At 37.6% G+C, this 20855-nt stretch overlaps 1 protein-coding gene and 1 long non-coding RNA gene across 3 annotated transcripts; both read right to left on the bottom strand.

The window, feature by feature from the left end:
- Window positions 1–317: 317 nt before the first annotated feature.
- Window positions 318–7902, bottom strand: LOC139824661 (uncharacterized). The gene is made up of 3 exons (XR_011735211.1): window positions 7736–7902; window positions 657–807; window positions 318–504 (listed from the first exon to the last, which is right to left on the bottom strand). It is a non-coding gene; the product is annotated as an uncharacterized lncRNA (long non-coding RNA).
- An 8682-nt stretch (window positions 7903–16584) lies between these two features.
- LOC139824656 (uncharacterized) lies at window positions 16585–17764 on the bottom strand. Of its 2 annotated transcripts, XM_071797188.1 has the most exons (4): window positions 17629–17764; window positions 17428–17559; window positions 16913–17242; window positions 16585–16800 (listed from the first exon to the last, which is right to left on the bottom strand). In XM_071797188.1, exons 1-4 carry the CDS (start codon window positions 17747–17749, stop codon window positions 16679–16681), a joined length of 705 nt encoding a protein of 234 aa, XP_071653289.1. In that variant the 5' UTR covers window positions 17750–17764; the 3' UTR covers window positions 16585–16678. The 2 variants fall into 2 exon arrangements, 1 of the variants encoding a protein (XP_071653289.1); XR_011735209.1 differs by lacking the exon at window positions 17629–17764 and having other exon boundaries at window positions 16587–16800; window positions 16913–17261; window positions 17428–17541.
- Between the last annotated feature and the right edge of the window lie 3091 nt (window positions 17765–20855).

Genomic DNA, 20855 nt, shown 5'->3' with positions numbered 1-20855 from the left:
TAGGCCCTTTACAGACTTGGGGCACGCCTCGACAAAATTCTACCCGGGTAATAGTGAGTTCCGTTCTTGCATACTTTCTGCACGGCCCGTAATAAGGTAACTATTTTTATTTGTAACTCGAAAACTAATACTGAAGAAAATTTTAGTATAGGAAAAATTGCCTCAGAATTGAGTCAAGAATCCGACATTTGTGGGAAAATATGATTATTTACACTTATTCTGTATCATACATTTTTAATAAAAATACTAAAAACTAGCAAAAAATATTACTAAGAAAAAATAAGACAGTATACGTTATTCAAAAATTAATATTTAATGAAGGAAGTTTTATATTATTGATGACTTTTATAATTGTGTTATTTCATAATATATACCTGAATACTTGGGCCTGGAACCATGCGATTAATAGAAAATATTGTTTTTTCAATTCCATCACTTATGACGCATTGACACAATGAAGTAATTCTCGAATCATTTACTGGTGTATCGCAATAGTTGCAGGCACTAAACAGAAAGAAAAGGTTAAAAAACAAATAATTTTATAAATGTTACACTTTTAAACGCGCTTTTGTGTGTGTGTGTGTGTGTGTGTGTGTGTGTGTGTGTGTGTGTGTGTGTGTGTGTGTGTAACCGCACAGTTGTATATAAATACATACTAATTATTTGTCGTATAATATTCAAGGACAAAGTAATAATAACAATATTTCGTTATTTCATCATCCTGACATTCCCGCGCGCATTCTTCTGGCGTTGAAAATGTCTGTTGAGAATGCCGTGTTGTTGAAGTCGGTTTTGAACTCCAATGTGCTAATACAATAATAGATTTTATTAATAAATACACATTTATATAAAATAACCTTTTTAGAGAATTACATCTTTTTACAATTTTTAAATTTTATTGAGATATAATTTTTAATGTTATATTAGATGGAAAAACTGAGGATAATTATTTAGTATAAAGAAACCAGCCCCAATGACCTTGACCTTGACATATGTTGTCAAGGACATAACCTTAAGTAACTTTTTCTTATAACTTAGCCGTCGCTTATTCTTCGTCAAAAAGTTATTAACAAAAAAAGTTTGAGAAATATAACAATTTTAGTCGATACTAAGGGAAGTAATTTGCTGATGTATGTATAGACAGTACACATGTAGGCGGGGGTGGACGTTGGTTCGCGTGAAAAGTTGAAAACTTGAACCTTACAATGATAGACCTTGTTTCGCCCTGTAAGCAGGAGTAGGGTGGGGTGGGATGGACCTTGCTTTGCATATATGGTTCTCTGGACAGCATTGTACTTTCCACGCAAAGCGAGATTCGCCCCCTCCCCTCCCTTGCTTATAAGGCGAAACGAAGTCTATCATTGTACGGTTGAGGTTTTCAACTTTTCACTCAAACCAACGTCCACCCCTACCCACCCCTGCTTGCGGGGAATAAGCAATGACCAACGATTAAGTTATAAGGAAAAGTTACTCAGGATCATGTTCTTGGCAACATGTGTCAAGATCAAGGTCATTGGGGCTGGTTCCTCTATACTAAATAATTACCATAATAATAACAGCCCCACAAAAAAAAATGAAATTTTTGTCCGGCGGACCGGACTAGTCAATTCTTACGTATTTTGGGTCGCTGAATCCGAATCCGAGGTCAGAATTCAAAAGTTGGTTCGTTTTTTTTTTCTAATCTCAAAAAACATACTTTTTTAGTACATTTTGAGCCGTAATGAAAAAACGCAAGCTAGCTTCAAAATTCTGACCGTGGATTCGGATTCAACAGCTTGAATTACATAACAATTGACTAAATTTTTTAATAAAAAAAAGGCAGATCCAATATGACGGACCCAATATCGCGGATGTTTCTTCAAATTGATCCGATTCGCTTGAAACTTGGTACTCGGGGGTTTTTGTGGTCGCTGAGTACGAATTTAATGTCAGTTTTCCAAAATTCAAAATGGCAGATCCAGTATACCCGATGAGTTTTTGAAAATTGCAATGACCAACGATTTGAAAATTGCAAATAAACAATGACCAACGATTAAGTTATAAGGAAAAGTTACTCAGGATCATGTTCTTGACAACATGTGTCAAGATCAAGGTCATTGGGGCTGGTTCCTCTATACTAAATAATTACCATAATAATAACAACCCCACAAAAAAAATGAAATTTCTGTCCGGCGGACCGGACTAGTCAATTCTTACGTATTTTGGGTCGCTGAATCCGAATCCGAGGTCAGAATTCAAAAGTTGGTTCGTTTTTTTTTCTAATTTCAAAAAACATACTTTTTTAGTACATTTTGAGCCGTAATGAAAAAACGCAAGCTAGCTTCAAAATTCTGACCGTGGATTTGGATTCAACAGCTTGAATTACATAACAATTGACTAAATTTTTTAATAAAAAAAAAGGCAGATCCAATATGGCGGACCCAATATCGCGGATGTTTCTTCAAATTGATCCGATTCGCTTGAAACTTGGTACTCGGGGGTTTTTGTGGTCACTGAGTACAAATTTAATGTCAGTTTTCCAAAATTCAAAATGGCAGATCCAGTATACCCGATGAGTTTTTGAAAATTGACCAGATTTGCCTAAAATTTGTTACTCGAGGGTTTTTGGGGTCGCTGAATACGAATCTGACGTCAGATCATAACATAATCACATTGAAAATGCAGTTTTTCCCACATGACTCTAAGAAAGTACAAATCTTATATATATATTTGACGTCCAAGACCACAATAGAGTCAAAGTATATCCATACCTTGATCCTTCTGCAACCTGGGTACCTCCATGTGGTGACGGTAGGCAACGGATTTATTCCGGCGAAATTCCTGGGTTAGATACTTGACGCCGTCATGGCAGAGGGCAACCTTTTAACAATGCAGGGTCTCGGAAACCCAGTATCGGCGACTGGTCAGGATGGCTTCCGGGAGGGCAGATCGACTGTGGATGCGATCTTACGCATTCGGGCCCTCCTGGAGGCCGCGATGGAGGCTGACAGGGTGGTGTTGGGCGTTAGCTTTGATGTAACTAACGCCTTTAACTTTCTGCCGTGGCCAGTGATAAGGAGGGCGCTAAATCACCACGGCGTCCCTCCTTATCTAAGGGCAGTCATGCCCTTGTTGACTACCTCCGGGACAGGAGGCTCTTGTACACCGACCGCGATGGTGTAGTAAGGGTCGGGTTGGTCGTGCGGGGGGTTCCACAGGGGTCAGTACTTGGTCCACTTCTGTGGAACCTGGGGTATGACTACCTCCTCCGGATCGCTTTCCTCCCGGGATGTTGGCTAAATGGCTTTGCCGATGATACATTCCTGGGAGTCGAGGGTGATACTTGGAATGAGGACCGAGAAAAGGCGAATGTCGCAGTGAAGGCAGTGGTGGCTACGATGCGCAAGTTGGGCCTTAGGGTGGCCCAGAAGACGCAGGATGTGTTTTTCTACGACAAGTCTGCGGGGAAGCCGCCCGTGGCCCATATAAAAGTGGAAGGAACCCGTATCTCCGTGGGGGCCAGCATGAAAGTGCTGGGCCTCTGGTTGGATGGCTCCTGGGGTTTCGGTGAGCACTTTGCTTGCCTAACTTCCAGGGCAAAAGGTGCAAATAGCCTGGCAAGGCTGATGCCTAACCTGGGAGGAGCGAGCGGTCGTGCTCGCCGACTATACGCCACGACCGTGGAGGCCGTGATGCTTTACGGCGCCCCAGTTTGGGCGCCGGCTGCGGAAGGGTCACGCGTGATTCAGATGAAGCTGCGTCAAGTTCAGTGTGTGTGTGAGTGACGTAATCAGACCAGTCGTAGGTATTAGGTTAAAAACCCTAAAAAGGCGAAATTTCTGGGTTAGATACGTATCTATAACGCCGGAATAAATCCGTTGTCCACCGTCACCACGTGGAGGTACCCTGGTTGCAGAAAAATCAAGTCATGGATATACTTTGACTCTATTGTGGTCTTGGACGTCAAATATATATATATAAGATTTGTACTTTCTCAGAGTCATGTGGGAAAAACTGCATTTTCAGTGTGATTATGTTATGATCTGACGTCAGATTCGTATTCAGCGACCCCGAAAACCCTCAAGTAACAAATTTTAGGTGAATCTGGTCAATTTTTAAAAACTCATCAGGTATACTGGATCTGCCATTTTGAATTTTGGAAAATTGACATCAGATTCGTACTCAGCGACTCCAAAAACCCTCGAGTAACAAATTTTAGGCAAATCTGGTCAATTTTCAAAAACTCATCGGGTATACTGGATCTGCCATTTTGAATTTTGGAAAACTGACATCAGATTCGTACTCAGCGACCCCAAAAACCCTCGAGTAACAAATTTTAGGCAAATCTGGTCAATTTTCAAAAACTCATTGGGTATACTAGATCTGCCATTTTAAATTTTGGAAAACTGACATCAGATTCGTACTCAGCGACTCCAAAAACCCTCGAGTAACAAATTTTAGGCAAATCTGGTCAATTTTCAAAAACTCATTGGGTATACTGGATCTGCCATTTTGAATTTTGGAAAACTGACATCAGATTCGTACTCAGCGACCCCAAAAACCCTCGAGTAACAAATTTTAGGCAAATCTGGTCAATTTTCAAAAACTCATCGGGTATACTAGATCTGCCATTTTAAATTTTGGAAAACTGACATCAGATTCGTACTCAGCGACTCCAAAAACCCTCGAGTAACAAATTTTAGGCAAATCTGGTCAATTTTCAAAAACTCATCGGGTATACTGGATCTGCCATTTTGAATTTTAGAAAACTGACATCAGATTCGTACTCAGCGCCCCCAAAAACCCTCGAGTAACAAATTTTAAGCGAATCTGGTCAATTTTCAAAAACTTATCGGGTATACTAGATCTGCCATTTTGAATTTTGGAAAACTGACATCAGATTCGTACTCAGCGATCACAAAAACTCCCGAGTACCAAGTTTCAAGCAAATCGGATCAATTTGAAAGAACATTCGCCATATTGGATCCGCCATATTGGATCTGCCATTTTTTTATTAAAAAATCTAGTCAATTGTTATGTAATTCAAGCTTTTGAATCCGAATCCACGGTCAGAATTTCGAAGCTAGCTCGCGCTTTTTCATTACAGCTCAAAATGTACTAAAAAAGTATGTTTTTTGAGATTAGAAAAAAAAACGAACCAACTTTTGAATTCTGACCTCGGATTCGGATTCAGCGACCCAAAATACGTAAGAATTGACTAGTCCGGTCCGCCGGACAAAAATTTCATTTTTTTTTGTGGGGCTGTGTAATTTTATACATTATCAGATAAATAGAAAGAGGCAATAGAAACTAGGTGCGGTAATTGGTGCGTAATAATTTATATTCTCAGCCAATACATAAAAGCGAACGTTTCGACCCTTTTTGGGTCATTTTCAGCGCAATATTAATAAGTTAAATGCGAATTACATCAGTCGAGGTTTAATGAGTCAAATTTGATAATAAATAATAAATAAAACGAATATACGGGTAGTCAATGAGTTCATGCGGTCTCTCATAAGAGAAGTCCAGCAAGTATATACGCAAGTCAATCGCAAAAATCGCATGTAATTGTTATAATCAGTGCGATATTGTCGGTATTTATTTTTTTTTATTTCTTTGTAAGTTACATCTTATACATTTTAATTTATATTACTTGCAATTTTATACCATCTACTACGTGTGTTACTCCGTATATGATTATACAGGTATCTTTGAATTAACACTAACAAGTAGGTAACACTTCCCAAGTAATAGACGCCGATTTTTTTCATCTTTTGGGGTGTGATTCAAGAATCCAAAAGATGATAATTTATGCCAAAAAATTAACTTAATATTGTTTAGACAACTTATACATTTAATGATATAGGAAGATATGATCAAATATCTTGCAAAAATATATATAAATATATAAATTATATTTTATTGCACGATAATGAAACAAATCAGTTTCTATTAAAAACACCTTGTTATTTTATTTAAAAAGTTGAAGGCGATCTTATCGTGATCTTCGGAAGCTCTCCCTAGGTCAAGCAAAATCATCATCTTATGTGTCCATTGAAATCAGGCAACTTTTGTTTAAAAACTTTTCGCAAATGTGTTGTTTGCGAGATACTTGATCATACCTTTTTATATCATTAAAAAGAGAGCACCTTGTATAAGTTGTCTAAACAATATTGAGCTAATTTTTGGGCATAAATTATCATCTTGTTCCTGAATCACACCTTAAGAGATGAAAAAATCGGCGTATATACGGCGTATCAGCGTATCACTTAGAAAGTGTTACTTGTAAGAACTTGACTCGACCGACCAATGTCTCGTTCCCTTCCTGGTTTTCCATTCTGGGAGTATGGTTTCGAAGATGCTTGGTTTGCGTCGGAGCACACACTTGCTGGACTTCTGCATTATGAGAAACCGCATCAACTAATTGACTACCAGTGTATTCCTTTTATTTATTGTTTTATCTGACTGCGTTAAGCCTCAACTGACGTAATTCGCGTTTAACTTATTAATATTGCGCTGAAGATGACCCCAAAAAAAGGGTTGAAACGTCCACTAAATATATGTATTGACTGAGAATAGATATAAATTAATGCGCACCAATTACCGCGTCTGACTCTTATTGCCTCTTTTTATTTATGTAATTTATTCAAAAGAGCCTTTATACACTTTAATTTTATACATTATTTTATATATAAAAATACCCTGGCAAAATGATCGACAAATAAATATTTATGATAACTTTATTCTAAAACTTTTATGTCCAAAACGACAACAGAATTTCTTAATATGTTTAATGAATACATCTTATTTTCAAACATTAATGCACGTAGGGTAGACCGGGGCACGTTGTCACACGGGGCACGTTGTCATATCAGCTTTATTTAAAAAACTAATAACCAGAGGGCAGCACCCGTCATTCCCAAAACGTGTTAGTGTATGCCCATCTTTGGTGTGTTTACAGTGTTGAGATTGCTCCAGCCGTGTTGACGTAAAATCAACTTGAAAGTTTTTTTCGACCGTAAGTAAAATTTTATTGTTAAATTTTATTCAACGTACTGGTCATAAAGCTTATGTTTTTTTCAGAATAGACCTTTATATTATCTTAAAGTATGTACTTTTACCTACCGCGTGCAATACCTAACCTTATGAATATCTCAAACGTGTTGGCCATGAGGCTGTTTGGAGTAAAAAAATCCCTTCGGGGTACGTTGGAGCAAAACCAACTATTGCGAATCTTCGGATGACGATAACGAGCAAAAATATTTTATGTTTAATCACCGACATGATTATAAAAAAAAATGTGTATCAATAAGTTGCGCATTTGAGTGGAATTCTTGTATCTAGATTAAGACGAAAACTTCGTGCTTTTTGTACTTTTTTGAAATAAAATAAGTGTTTCTGTAAAGGATTTTACTTTTTTACATTGCAGCGCACTATAATATATTAATATTTACGTTGAATACAGTTTTGATAACATTTTGCATGCAATTACATTTGATGTGACAACGTGCCCCGGTCACGGGGCACGTTGTTACAAGCGACCTGTCGTTATTTATTGTTATGTAACAACTGTAGAGTAACAATCACACAAAATTCGATACTGTCCAATTGAAGCTGAGGGTTCACTCGAAATTTTGGCATATCACAGTACTCTCAAATACTGAATGTAAAAAATACAAAAAATATTGAAAAAAATGTGCGACAACGCGCCCCGGTTTACCCTAATTTAAATTTAGCTGAAAACTTAAATAGTTACCTTGACAAAATTGAAGATTGACATTTATTAGAAATATCAACACAAATGTGAATGTAGACGATAGCAGCATATTATAATAAAACCAAAAAAAAGGTTGCATGTTTACAATCGCTAATACTAAAGTACTATGAGTACAGTGTAAGTATAAAATTGTTTTTTACCGCAATATCATGATACAATTTCTGTTTTTAAAAGAAACTCGACTGTGTTTATGTAAATGCACAATACTTATCAGTTCTAACGCTAGCTCGTGCAATTTATCACCTAAAGGACTTTATTTACAAGTAATATTTTTATTCTAATTTGTTGAATACTTATCGTGTTTTAAGCTAATGCAAAGTGCACTTATCAAAGCAACCTTTATTTAAGGATATATTATTAAAATGTAATAATAACAATATGATTAATTAGATATTTTCTTTATATACAATAAACAAGTATACAAAAATTAATTAAAAATTGAATTATTATACTAATTATATAACAAATCATCCGATACATAACAAACTAAGCTTTGTGTTAGAAATAAAGTAAAAAATAAAATTTTCCAGTCTATTAGAAAAAGTACAGCTAATGTACTATAAAACCTAACAAAAAATCTTTACAAGAGAAAAAAATTCGCCAAGCAAATAAAAGAAATGTATAAAACGACCCCACCGGGTAAAACGGCCTTCCTCTGATTATTACCGAGTACATAGCGTTGTCATTGAGAGACTTACAATTAGTAACTAGGTAATTATACAGAAAGAGGACAACTTCAACCGATTTCAATGATCTTGACATATGTCGTCAAGGACGTGATCCTGAGTAACTTTTTCTTATAACTTAATCGGCGGTTATTGCTTATTTAAAAGTTATAAACAAAACAAGTTTGAGAAATTTACAAGTTTGTGTCAGGGCTAAAAAAAGTAATTTGCTGATGTGTGTGCATAGGCCATAGATAGTACACATGTAGGCGGGGAAGAGGCTACCGCCTCTCCCTCGCAAGCAGGGGTGGATAGGGGTGGACCTCGGTTCGCGTGGAAAATTGAAAACCTAAACCGTACAATGATAGACCTTTAATTAGATTGAAGCAAGATTCACCCCATCCCATCCCGGCCTGCTTATAAGGCAAAACAAGGTCTATCATTGTACGATTCAGGTTTTCAACTTTCCACGCGAACCGAGGTCCACCCCCACCTACCCCCGGTTACATATGTGTACACTGTCTATACACATATATCAGTAAACTTCCCTTAGCACTGAAATAAAACTTGTTTTCTCAAACTTTTTTTATTCATAACTGTTAAAAAAGCAATGACCGCCGATTAAGTTATAAGAAAAAGTTAGTCAGGATCACGTCTTTGACAACATGTAGCACCGTGGGATTATGCCTGAACGCCTCTAAGGCCGTATCCTCTCTCTAGTCAAAAGTGGCAATGATATCTCTAGGAGTCTCGTGAGTCGAAAGGCTCAAAACAATGTGACACACTTACTAGGCGGCCGGTCCTCGCGGGCCGGTCGTCGCACGAGCCCGGTTTGCCGTACGGCGCCTCTGCCCGTCGTCGGGATCTCACCGCTTACGACGGCACGGCGTCTAACGGTCGAACATGAGTTTCGCGAGTTCGATGTCGAGACTCGGAATCGTCTGTAGACACAACAGCACCTGAAAAGCGTTTTGAAAGCGCTACTGCGGGTGCAGGAATTCAGCGCTTTTTTAGCGCTGTAAAAGCATATTGCCGCTTTAAAAGCGCTTTCAAAATCTACTAGAAAAAGTTTATAAGCGCGTAAGACCAGCGCAGGAAAAATGCAGTTTTATAGCGCGGTCAAAATCTGTTCAAAAAAGCGCATTATAAGTGCATTATAAGCGCGTAGATTAATATAGTGTGGGAAACGTTATTGAAATAAATAGTCATAAAATAATACATAATAGTCCGGGAGCCAGCGATTGTTTAGTCATTTCACAAAAGCTGAAAATTTTTCCTAAGCTCTATTTGGTATCACTAGTAAGTGAATGGACCTCCAGCTTGCGCAGTTCCGGGGGGTGTAGCTGCGGCAGCCTTCCACACACGTAAAATAATAATATAAAAAAACTAATACCGCAAAAGCTGAAACTTTGTTAACATGTTGATTATGTTATAAAGAAATGAAAAAACGTATCCAGCTGAATGTAGAGTGGGGGATTATGCCCCAGCTTTTCACGTAAAGAAGTGAAAAATATGCGCTGAGTAAACTGATACCGCAAAAGCTGAAATTTTGTAAACTAATAGTTAAGTTAATAACTTAAACGAAAAAAACATCCAGCTTTATATTTAGTGGGGGAAAAGTGCCCAGCTGATGCAGTGAATGACGCTGTGCATCGGTATGCGCTCGGGCGCGTTGTATCTTTGACTGCATCAGCTGGACACTTTTCCCTCACTAAATATAAAGCTGGATATTTTTTTTCGTTTAACTTATTCAGTTAACTATTGTATTACCAAATTTCAGCTCTTGCGGTATCAAATATTTATACTTTTCTCATTAAACACAGAGCGTCCATGCAGACGTTATTATACTATCTCACAAGTTTTTGAATTTAAAGAGTTTTAGTAAATATTTACACATTTGATGATAAAACTGTTTTTATAAATTATGATCAGTGCTATAAATATAAAGTCAATAATGGCCACGTAAAAAAGACGCACGATGTTTTATTAAGCTGTCCAGCGCATGAAGAAGCGGATACGAAGATCGTTTTCCACGTCTGCCAAATAGATTACGACGCACATGTCACGATAAGATGCTCCGATACTGACGTGGCCGTAATAATGCTTTCTAACATGAGTGCCTTAAGTAACGCTAATGTTAAAGTTTTAATAGAAGCCGGAGTCGGTAATAATCAGCGCTTTATTAACATTAGCAAACTGTATGAAACGTTAGGCCCTAAATTGAGCGCAGCGCTGCCGGCTTTTCATGCCCTGACGGGTTGCGATTATAACCCGTCATTTTTCAAGAAAGGAAAAAGTCGTCCGTATAAAATTTTACACAACTCAAAAATATATATCGATAGTTTTATCAAACTAAGCAACGCACCTGACGACGAGTTGCAGAGTACGTTTGATATTACAGAAGAATATGTTTGTCGTATGTATGGATTCAAAAAATCAACAAAGTCAACGAAGCACGAGTTACAACATTTTTGAAGACATACAATATTGTACGAAACGATGACATATTCCGTTTACCGAAGAATAATATCGACGGATCAGCTCTGCCTCCCTGCAAAATTGAGCTGCACCAACATTTGCTGCGGACAACATATATAGCAAATATTTGGGCACACGCTCATCTTCAGGTTCCAACGGCATTATATCCGACTGATTTTAGCTGGGAAGAGAAGGAGGGGAAATATCTTTTCAAATGGTTTGAGGGTGAGCAGCTACCCTCTTCCCTTGGAGATATAAATCGATGATGACCAAAACAGTAGTGCAGGTTAGAATAATACTGATATATTTCTCTCATTTCATTATTTTTTTTTAATTATTTTAATGTAAATTTTTGATTATTTTTTTTTTAATTTTATCTATATAATTTTAATTTCAAAATAAAACTGAATAATATTTATAACAATTTCGTATAACATGTAAACTTTTTTTATAGTTAATAATCTAATTTGCGTTAAAATTTTGCTCTCGCGTGTTTTTATATAATTATCATCTATGTCTTTTAATATATTATTATTATATATGTTTACAGATGATGAAGATATTTCACAGATCGACATCAATTGCAGCGATAACGAAAGCGATAATGAGTTCGATGGCGATGAATCCGAAGGCGAAATCTAAAAAATTTGTTGATACATTATTATATTACTTTACGCGTATTAACACTATGTATGTTTATTTTTATTTTTAGTATATTTTTTTAAATAAATACTAAAAAAATTTTAATAATTAATAGTAAACATTTTTTTTTTTGGACTTCCGTTCTCGGTGCGTTAGAGAGCGACACGCGGTGACAGGGCAGAGTTTTTCGGCGGTGTGTGAGAGCGTTGGAAGGTGTTGGTGAGAGTGAGAGAGTGAGAGGGAGAGAGTGGAGGAGCGAGAGTGTGTGTGGTAGTGGAGGAAAGGTACGAACGGGAAGGATAAGAGATAGAAAGGGTTCGGAAAACGTACGTGTGTGAGCAGGTTGGGCAGGGAGCACGCGAGGCGCTAAGAGAGAAAAGCGTACGCGAGAGCGGGTCGGGCAGGGAGCACGCGAAGAGTTAAGAGGGGAGAGCGTTGAGCGGTGAGCGGCCGCGGGCGAGGAGAGCGTGAGTATAGGTGGCGGACGGGTAGCGAGAGAGTCGGGAATCGGCATTGAGAGAATGATCGGGAGGATGGGGTACGATGAGAAAGGAGAGGGGGGGCGGGGGGCCAGAGAGCAAGAAGCGGGAGTGTCAGCAGTGTCGGGAGTAATGGGGAGGCAAAGAGGAAAAGGGAGAATGCGGAACTGCAGGGGCTGGGGGACGAGAAGGAGGGTAGGGAATTTAAGAAGCCCGCCGAGGCTGTGGGTTGGGAGGAGAAGGAGAGGAGTGAGTGGAGGGGGGTGATGAGGGGGTGGAGGGATGAAATGAAGGAGGTGATGGAAGATCTGAAGGAGGTGAAAGGGTGGAGGGAGGAATTGAGACAGATGATGGAAGAGATGATGGAAGGTTTTAAAGAGCAGGGAAGGTTGATGAGGAAGGAGGTGGAGGAGTTGAGAAGAGAGGGGAGGGAAAGGGAGGGGAAATGGAATGAAGAGAAGGAGAAGTTGATGAGTTCCATAAAAGAACTGGAAAAGAAGGTGGAGGAGCTGGAAAGAGATAAAGAGGGGGAAGGAAAAGGGGGTGGGGTGTCGGGGGGAGGAGATAAAATTAGAGAGCTTGAGAGGAGGATGGAAAGAAAGGAACGGGAGGAGAGGAGAAAGAATGTAATAATCAGAGGGCTAGAGGTTAAAGAAGGAAGGAGGAGGGAGGCGGTGGAGGAGGTGCTAAAGGCCATAGGAGTGAGAGGAAACATTGAGGAGATCAAGAGAGTGGCCGGGGATAGAGAGAAGGATAGAGAAATGGTAATGGTAAGAATGAGGAGTAAGGAGCAGAGAGAAGAAATCATGAAGAGAAAGAGAGAGCTGAAGGGAAGGAAGGAGAGGATTCTGGAAGACTGGACATGGAAAGCAGAGCTGCCAATTCTAGACCCCAGCCTGACTCGTAAATCGAGTGGTGGGGATACTACGCGCGCTCGGCAGTCCGTCTTCGAGCTTCGGCTGGCTTCGGAAGACTAGACGAGGACAGTCACATTATGTTCTGTCTCCTTCTCGCGCGCTGAATCCTTCCGTACTACCAGTCAGCCTGGTAAACAGCGAGAAGTCTCTCGTGAACGCAAAGGAAGGATTTTTTCGGCGGTGCGGCGCGACGCGACGAAATGCTCTCGTCTACTATCCGCGAGGCTATGTACATATAAAATTATAATTAATATAAAATATAAAAAAATATATAAAATATAAAATATAAAATAAAATATAATTAATATAATTGTATAATAGTTTTCTACGTCACCTAAGAGGTACTATTATAGACGCGTTTTTTTTTAAGTGGTGTCCCCCGTAGGCCTATTCCACTAAAAAATAACACTATGAAATGATCGTAGCTTGTCAGGGGGACAAATAAAATTATGTAATATATATAAGGAATTGCACTTATTGCTCGTCAAAGAGATAACTAAAATTGTATAATATAATATAAATATCGCATACAGCTCGTCTCAGAAAAAATAAAATTAATAATTTAATAAATATAGTAAATAAGCTGTAAATATAAAAATAAAATAAATAATAAATATAAATAAATATAATATATGTATAATAAAAATTATATATATATATATATATATATATATATATATATATATATATATATATATATAATAAAATTATATAATACATATTGCATAATATTAAATATTATTTCTTTTACATAGCTGTAACTGATATAATGTTTTGCTATTAAAAAAAAGAGGTTAAAAATCATTAACTTTTTGTTATTCCTGCATGTCAAACGAAGAGGGACCAGCAGCAATATCATCATCTGCAGCATATAGCCGAAGACTACTTTTTTGTCTTTTAGAAATAGTAGGATATAATTTGTCTGTCTTCATGAAAGATAAATGCTCTACATCAATCTTCATGTTCAGAGCAGTTTTCCCTCTTGTTTTTAATGCTGATTTTAATACACAAATAGCATTTACAGTGGCTGAGGATAATGTGTTTCGTTTTTTTGTCTTGATATCTGTTAGAAAAGAAAATATTCTCTCCGCGTCGGCGTTTGAGTTTGGCAGTGATCTAATAGAATTCACAACAGATTTTAAATGTGGGTATTTTTCGTTACCTTCTGAATCATTCTTTTGCAAAATTTGTGCCCACATGTCATCAAAATTTAATTTTGACAAATCATCTTTCTCTGTATCTGTGAAATCTAAATTTAATGTGAACCATTCTGTCTTTAGACCACTTTCGTCAAAACCGCCGATTGTTTTAACAATGAAAGAAAGATCTTCAAACAATCTTTCTCTGTTGTCATTTGATAAAGCTATCTGTGGAAGAAATATTTTTAACTTTGTTAAAAATGTATCACTTATCGGCAATCTTTTACAAATTTCCTCAGCCGCAGTAATATAAAATTGTAGACAGTTCTGTCGAACAATTGCAACCTCCTTTGCATTTCCATCCTTTATTAATTGACGGAGGTATTCTTCGCAGTTGGGTCCTAAATTTATATCAGTTACAGATCTATGATTTTCAATTTTGCCAAATGTAATATTTGGCAAATCTTTTAAAACTTCTTGTTTTAAAAAGTTTGTACAAATTTCAGTTAGAAAGTCTATTGATTTCAATTGCAGTAAATGAATTCGTGTGTCTACTGCCTGAAAAAATGCATTAAATGCATTAAAATAATTTAAAACATATTTTAGAAACAGCATATAAGCTTTTGTTTCAACATTTAGCATAATGTGCAATAGATTTTCTCCTGATTTACATTTGTCGCTTACGACCATTTCATTTAAAAAAAGTTTTACAGTATCCCAAGAAATCAGAAGTCTTTCAATGCATGCGTGACGAGACAGCCATCGCGTGTCAGCTAACTTTAAAATATTTAGGTTTTTTTCTTGAAAACATTCTGAAAATTCCTGGAAAATTGCTGTTCTCTTGGGACTATTGTTGATGTAGGAAGCAATTTTTTTTACAAAATACTCGCAAGAAGGAGGAATTGTATTGCACGCAGTGTGCGCAGCTAATGCGGCAGAATGACATGGACATGGTAACGTCAAAACATTTTTGCACATCTCTTTAAGTTTTTTTTTTAAATGATACATTTTTTCCCGTCATCACAGACGCGTTGTCACATGCTAACGCAATAATGTTATTAAAAGGTATATTGAGCTTCCACATTTCATTTCTAAATGCAGTAAATAATTTGTCAGCACTACAATCTGTCGCATTAACATCAATTAATTTTACCAACTGAGTCTGTATTTTTGATGTTTCGGGATTAACAAAACGTACGAGAAACGTCATCTTCTTTCGATTAGTAATATCTGACGTTTCATCTATAAAAATGGAGAATTTTGTGTTACGAATATAATTTACGACACGATTCGTTTCTATTGGGCACAAAACATTCGAAATAATGTTTGTACATTTGGTTTGACCCACGCTCATATTCTTTAAAACGTTGTAATTTTTCCCGGTTTCTTTAAAAAAATCAAGTATTATTTTTGCCGTTCCGAGTGAAATATTTCTATCAGCAATTATTGCAGCGAATCGAATCTCCGCTAATTTCTTTTGCTCCTCAAATGACAGTGATTCGTTAAATTCCATGTCTACTTGTTCTACATTCGATTCATTCATTTGTGTATCACATTTTACAAATTGATTACTGTGCATTTTGGAATTCGCGTGACGCTCGATATGTGACAAACCACCAATAAAACTTTTATCACAAACCTTACAAAAAAATGAATTTGCGTCATGTTGCGCTTCGCATAGCCATGGTTTATATTGTTCGAGTTCTAACCATTGCGGTCTAAAATTTTGTTTAGGCAATGGTTTTCTTTTAGAAATTACATTATCATTATTATTAAATATAGATGATGATGTATTTTCTTTAATATTTCTTTTATGCCGCGCAGATTCTGCATGTCTCGTTACACGTGATAACCAGCTGCATAAAAAATTTTTATAAAAAGGTCTTTTATATTTTTTTCATAAATGTAACTATTTAGACGATATTAAGGTTTAAAGTTCAAAGTTTAAATATAAGAGACCTTTTTTGTAGATCGTTAAATTTTCTACAAAAATATGTATTGATTATTTCATAATTTTTGATAGTCGATATGATACAAAATTCATAAGAAGCAAAAACAAGTTTTATAAAATTTATCAAACTTTAACTTCGAATATCTTTTAAACGATTGAATTTATGACAAAATAATAAGAGATCTTTTTTGTAGAGCGGTAAATTTACTACAAAAATCAATTGTGGAGCAATGCTGTATTACTGTTTGTTAGATAATTATAAAATTTTTTCTATCTTACTAAATGAAAAATAAAAAATCGCGGTGAGCGACCTGTTAATATTAATATTAAGGGCTAAAACTTTAACAGGTATTTTATTTTACCTTCCTGCAAGTATGCTATTCGTGAAATGAAAAAAAAAGTTGCTCCAAAATGACACCCTAATATATATATATATATGTGTGTGTGTGTGTGTGTGTGTGTGTGTAGGTGGGTAAGTGGGTGGGTAGGTGGGTTGTGGGTGGGTGGGTGGGTGGGTGGGTGTGGGTGTGGGTGTGTGTGTGTGTGTGTGTGTGTGTGTGTGTGTGTGTATGTATGCATGCACATGAACATTGATACGTACGGTTTGTGTTTTGACACCGAACGTAAGAAGGACATTGCTTCAAAATGTTTCTATGGTGGTTTCTGTTGTGACCTTGCTGATCCGCTGGGTTTTTTTTCGTCAGCAACTAATTTACTGTACGTGTCTTTCAGGGATTTCCACTTCTTTTTCGCCTCTTCAGCACTTAAATGACCTAAAACATTTGTTACAATGGGTTAAATAAATTTGTTAATACATACTTTTACACCATTTAATGTAATATCATTGCTTTTATTTGGTAATTCAGGCTTATGTAATATAGGTACCTTTAAGAGCATTAGAAATTTCTGCCCACAACTCTGCAACTTTGTGTCTGCCACGGAAAGACAAAGGCAGTGTGTAATCGTATATAGGGGGTCTCTTTCTGACTTCTTCGATCAATAATTCGTCTATTATATTTTTGTTTACTGCTGTTGAGCACAATACTGAATCATCATCTGAAGGACAGCAATCATCCACCGATAGATTAATAGACTTTGTCACTTCATTGCCTATTTGTATTTGTTTCAAATAGGATTGACCAAGTGACTCTTTATTTATTAATACGATTTGTTCCTTGCCATCACATATTACTCTTGCCAAACATTCACCTCTTTCTGCAAAATCGCACACATACTGCTTATACTTACAATGTCTTTCAATACATATATATATATATATATATATATATATATATATATATATATATATATATATATATATATATATATATATATATGTATATATGTATATATACAATAGTTGTATATTATCGTATAATTTAATGAATTATAGGCCATACCATTCGTAGGATAAAATATTTGGGAATCAGACTCGATGGTAATACTGTGCCATTGTTGCACACATTGGTGACTTTTAATATTTTGTCTCGCAATTGTTGCCGTGCACACGCCGCACGTTATATCTGATGCCTGTAACATACAATATTTTAATTACTTATCTCAACAAGAGATGCCAAAACAGGAACATAACCTACTTATCTCGTCACTCGCCATTGCAATAGGAATAGCGTCAAGACGCTGAAATCTGTACGGTTTAGAATCCTGCGCAAAGGTGATGCGCACGTGTTTGACGCTCGACGCTCGACGCTCGGACGCTCCCATGTAATGGCACCTTTACAGACCCACCTGAGCGACCATTCGAGAAATGCGCGCTCGATATGGTAGGACCGTTAACGGTTACGAACAACGGAAACAAATATCTCCTCACATTTCAGGATAATTTAACAAAGTTCAGCAAAGCGATACCTGTAGAAAATCAGGAAGCAAACCCAGTCACAAAAGCTTTTGTCACGAAAGTAGTCTTGGAACACGGGATACCGGAGAAAATTCTCACGGACCAAGGAACAAACTTTACGAATGAGATATTTAAGAATATGTGCAAGCTATTAAAGATCGAAAAAATTCAGACGACGGCATATCACCCCGAGAGTAACGGAGCGTTGGAAAGGTAACATCGCACTCTAGCAGAATACTTGAGGCACTACATAAATAAAGATCAAACCGATTGGGATGAATGGACACCCTACGCGATGTTTACCTACAACACAACACCTCATACTACGACAGGGTTTACGCCGTTTGAACTTGTCTACGGACATCGAGCAAACCTACCGACAGCACTATCTAAGCCTCCAAAATTGACGTATTCATACGAGGATTACGCGAGGTAGTTGCGAGAACAAATCCGCGCAACGAGCCAAGTCGCGAGAGAACGCACTAAAGATGAAAAAGAAAAAGCGAAATTGCAATTCGATTAAAAATGTAATAAGGAAACATTCAAAGTAGGTGACAAAGTACTGTTATACGACGAAAGAGTACGACGCGGACGATCAAAAAAGCTCGAATCACAATGAATAGGGCCATACGTGATTGTGGAAAAACACAGTGACGTAAACTACACAATCAAAATAAAGCGCAAGACGATACGCGTGCATGCAAATTGGCTAAAAACATTTATAGAAGAATAAGACGCACGCGCAACAAAATACCAGAAATAAGCAGTAGATATAAGCAAAAAAAAATATATTATATTGTATATACAGTAGTAAGACTTACCAAAAAACATTACTCCCGACGAGGACGAACGAGGACCACGTCCCTTTGTCCTGTTGCGGTGTGCAGCGTCACCCGCAACAGGAAGATGGGCACCACAGTGCCAGGACGCACCACCTCTTCATAAGAAGGAGGGGGCGATTGGGGTGTCTCGCGATCCACAGCAGCCCGCGAAAATCTCAGCCAATAGAGTCGCTGGCAAGCATCGCATGTGGAGGGTGCAAAATGTTGCGAGCACCGAAAGCACCGCATAATTAAAAAAGCAGAACAAAAAGCACGTAACTCTGCTCTATTTTGAGAAAATTGGGACCATGCAACTAAAAGAAGCGACATGGAAACTGGTTATCAGAATCAATGTTGCAGCATTCGAAGTGAGATACCACTTACTCCAAAGTTACATTGAACAAATCAAAGGGGCATGCGAAAAAGCCGACAATGACAACCGAGACGCTTGCAACAATATCCTCCGCGTAACAGTAGACAGTAACACTAAGCTGACGCAACTGCTCTTACGACTACAGACAGTATACAAAGTAACAACGAATCGACGCGGATTAATAGACGCAATAGGTAGCATAGGTAAAACTTTATTTGGGACAATGGACGCCGACGACGCACGACGAATACAAGAACAATTAGAAAGGCTAAACAATCAGCAGAAGACGATACAGCACGCGGCAAAACATCAAATAAAAATTATAAACGCCACGTTAGGCCACATGGAGACATTAGAACAGACACTAAATAAAAACGAAAATTTAATAGCAAATGTCACGAGACGAGTACAACAGCGAGTAACAAAGCTAGCACGCCGCGAAGAACTAGACGAACACCTCCTAGTAGTAAGCACAATAACCGCAAAGTTAGTAAGCGACGTAGAAGACACGTTAGAATATCTCACGTACGCGAAAATGGGTATAATTCCCATTCGTCTATTACCACTCGAAACTCTGGTGGCGGAACTACGAGAGGCGACAACCCACCTATCCCGAGGGGCACATTTCCCCTTCAAGGTACAAATAAACAATTGGAACACGATCGAAAAATTCGTAGAGTTAATTGCTTACTACGACAACCCCAACATATACACGATCCTGACATTCCCAATTATCACCTATCCCAACTATGAAATTGTGCTAATAACCCCCCTACCAGTACACGACAACAAAAACATATTTATAATTCCTAAAATCTCACACACCCTATTAGCCATAAATAAAGAGAACCGAAATTATTTAATATTAAAGGAAAGCGATTTAGACATATGCACACATGCCGACAGAACATTCGTATGTGACACAAAATACCCCGTATATTTCGTAACAGCGCACGCACCCTGCGAGGTGCAAATTTATATTCAAACACAAAACGATAATTGCGAGCGACGTCACATTCTCTCGAATGTGACGTTCTGGATTACTATAGCAGAACCACAGACATGGTTATTTTCTACTCCGTACAAACAATATATAACCGTACAGTGCAATGACCAAGCCAAAAAGAAAATTGAAATTAATAGAACAGGGAAAATTAAATTGAACGAAAATTGCAGACTGACCACGACAGACTTGACACTACGAACTAAAAAACAAGAGTACGCCAAGTACATACAAATGCATTTACCACAATTTAACTTGAACTTCAAATCAGTAACTGAGAATCTTGGAAATAATAAAAAGTCAGAAACAGAACTACGACTAGAGCCAGTGATCAATGATCCCGAAGAATTAACAAAATTAAGCCGGAATCTCGAAAAAGTAGACAAGGAGTTAGAAAACAACCAGGTCAGCTTTTTATCAAATACAAATGTAATATATCCCGTGGGCTCCGTGTCCATAGTTGTCATTATAATAGGAATTGTGGTAACGATTATGTGGATAATAAAGAAAAGAACAAGGAAAGACACGCGACGCGACTTCCGCAAACAACTCGGAAAATAAGCTGTAATATGATGTAACTTCCATGGAGAAAGAAAACAGTAACAAAAACCTCATCCCTCAGTTTTCTTTTTCCACGGGGGGAGGGATGTTGTGTGGCGAAAGTCACCGCTCCCTAATTTCGACACCTAGCTGTCAGCGTTACTTCCGGATCTTGCCAAACTCACCTGAGGTGGCATTCCGGGTTTTGCAAGCGGCTTCCAGGGCACTCACCCGGA

The sequence above is a fragment of the Temnothorax longispinosus genome, unplaced genomic scaffold (genome assembly GCF_030848805.1).
Source record: "Temnothorax longispinosus isolate EJ_2023e unplaced genomic scaffold, Tlon_JGU_v1 HiC_scaffold_50, whole genome shotgun sequence".
NCBI lineage: Eukaryota > Metazoa > Arthropoda > Insecta > Hymenoptera > Formicidae > Temnothorax > Temnothorax longispinosus.
This window is presented reverse-complemented; position numbering and strand designations above follow the sequence as displayed.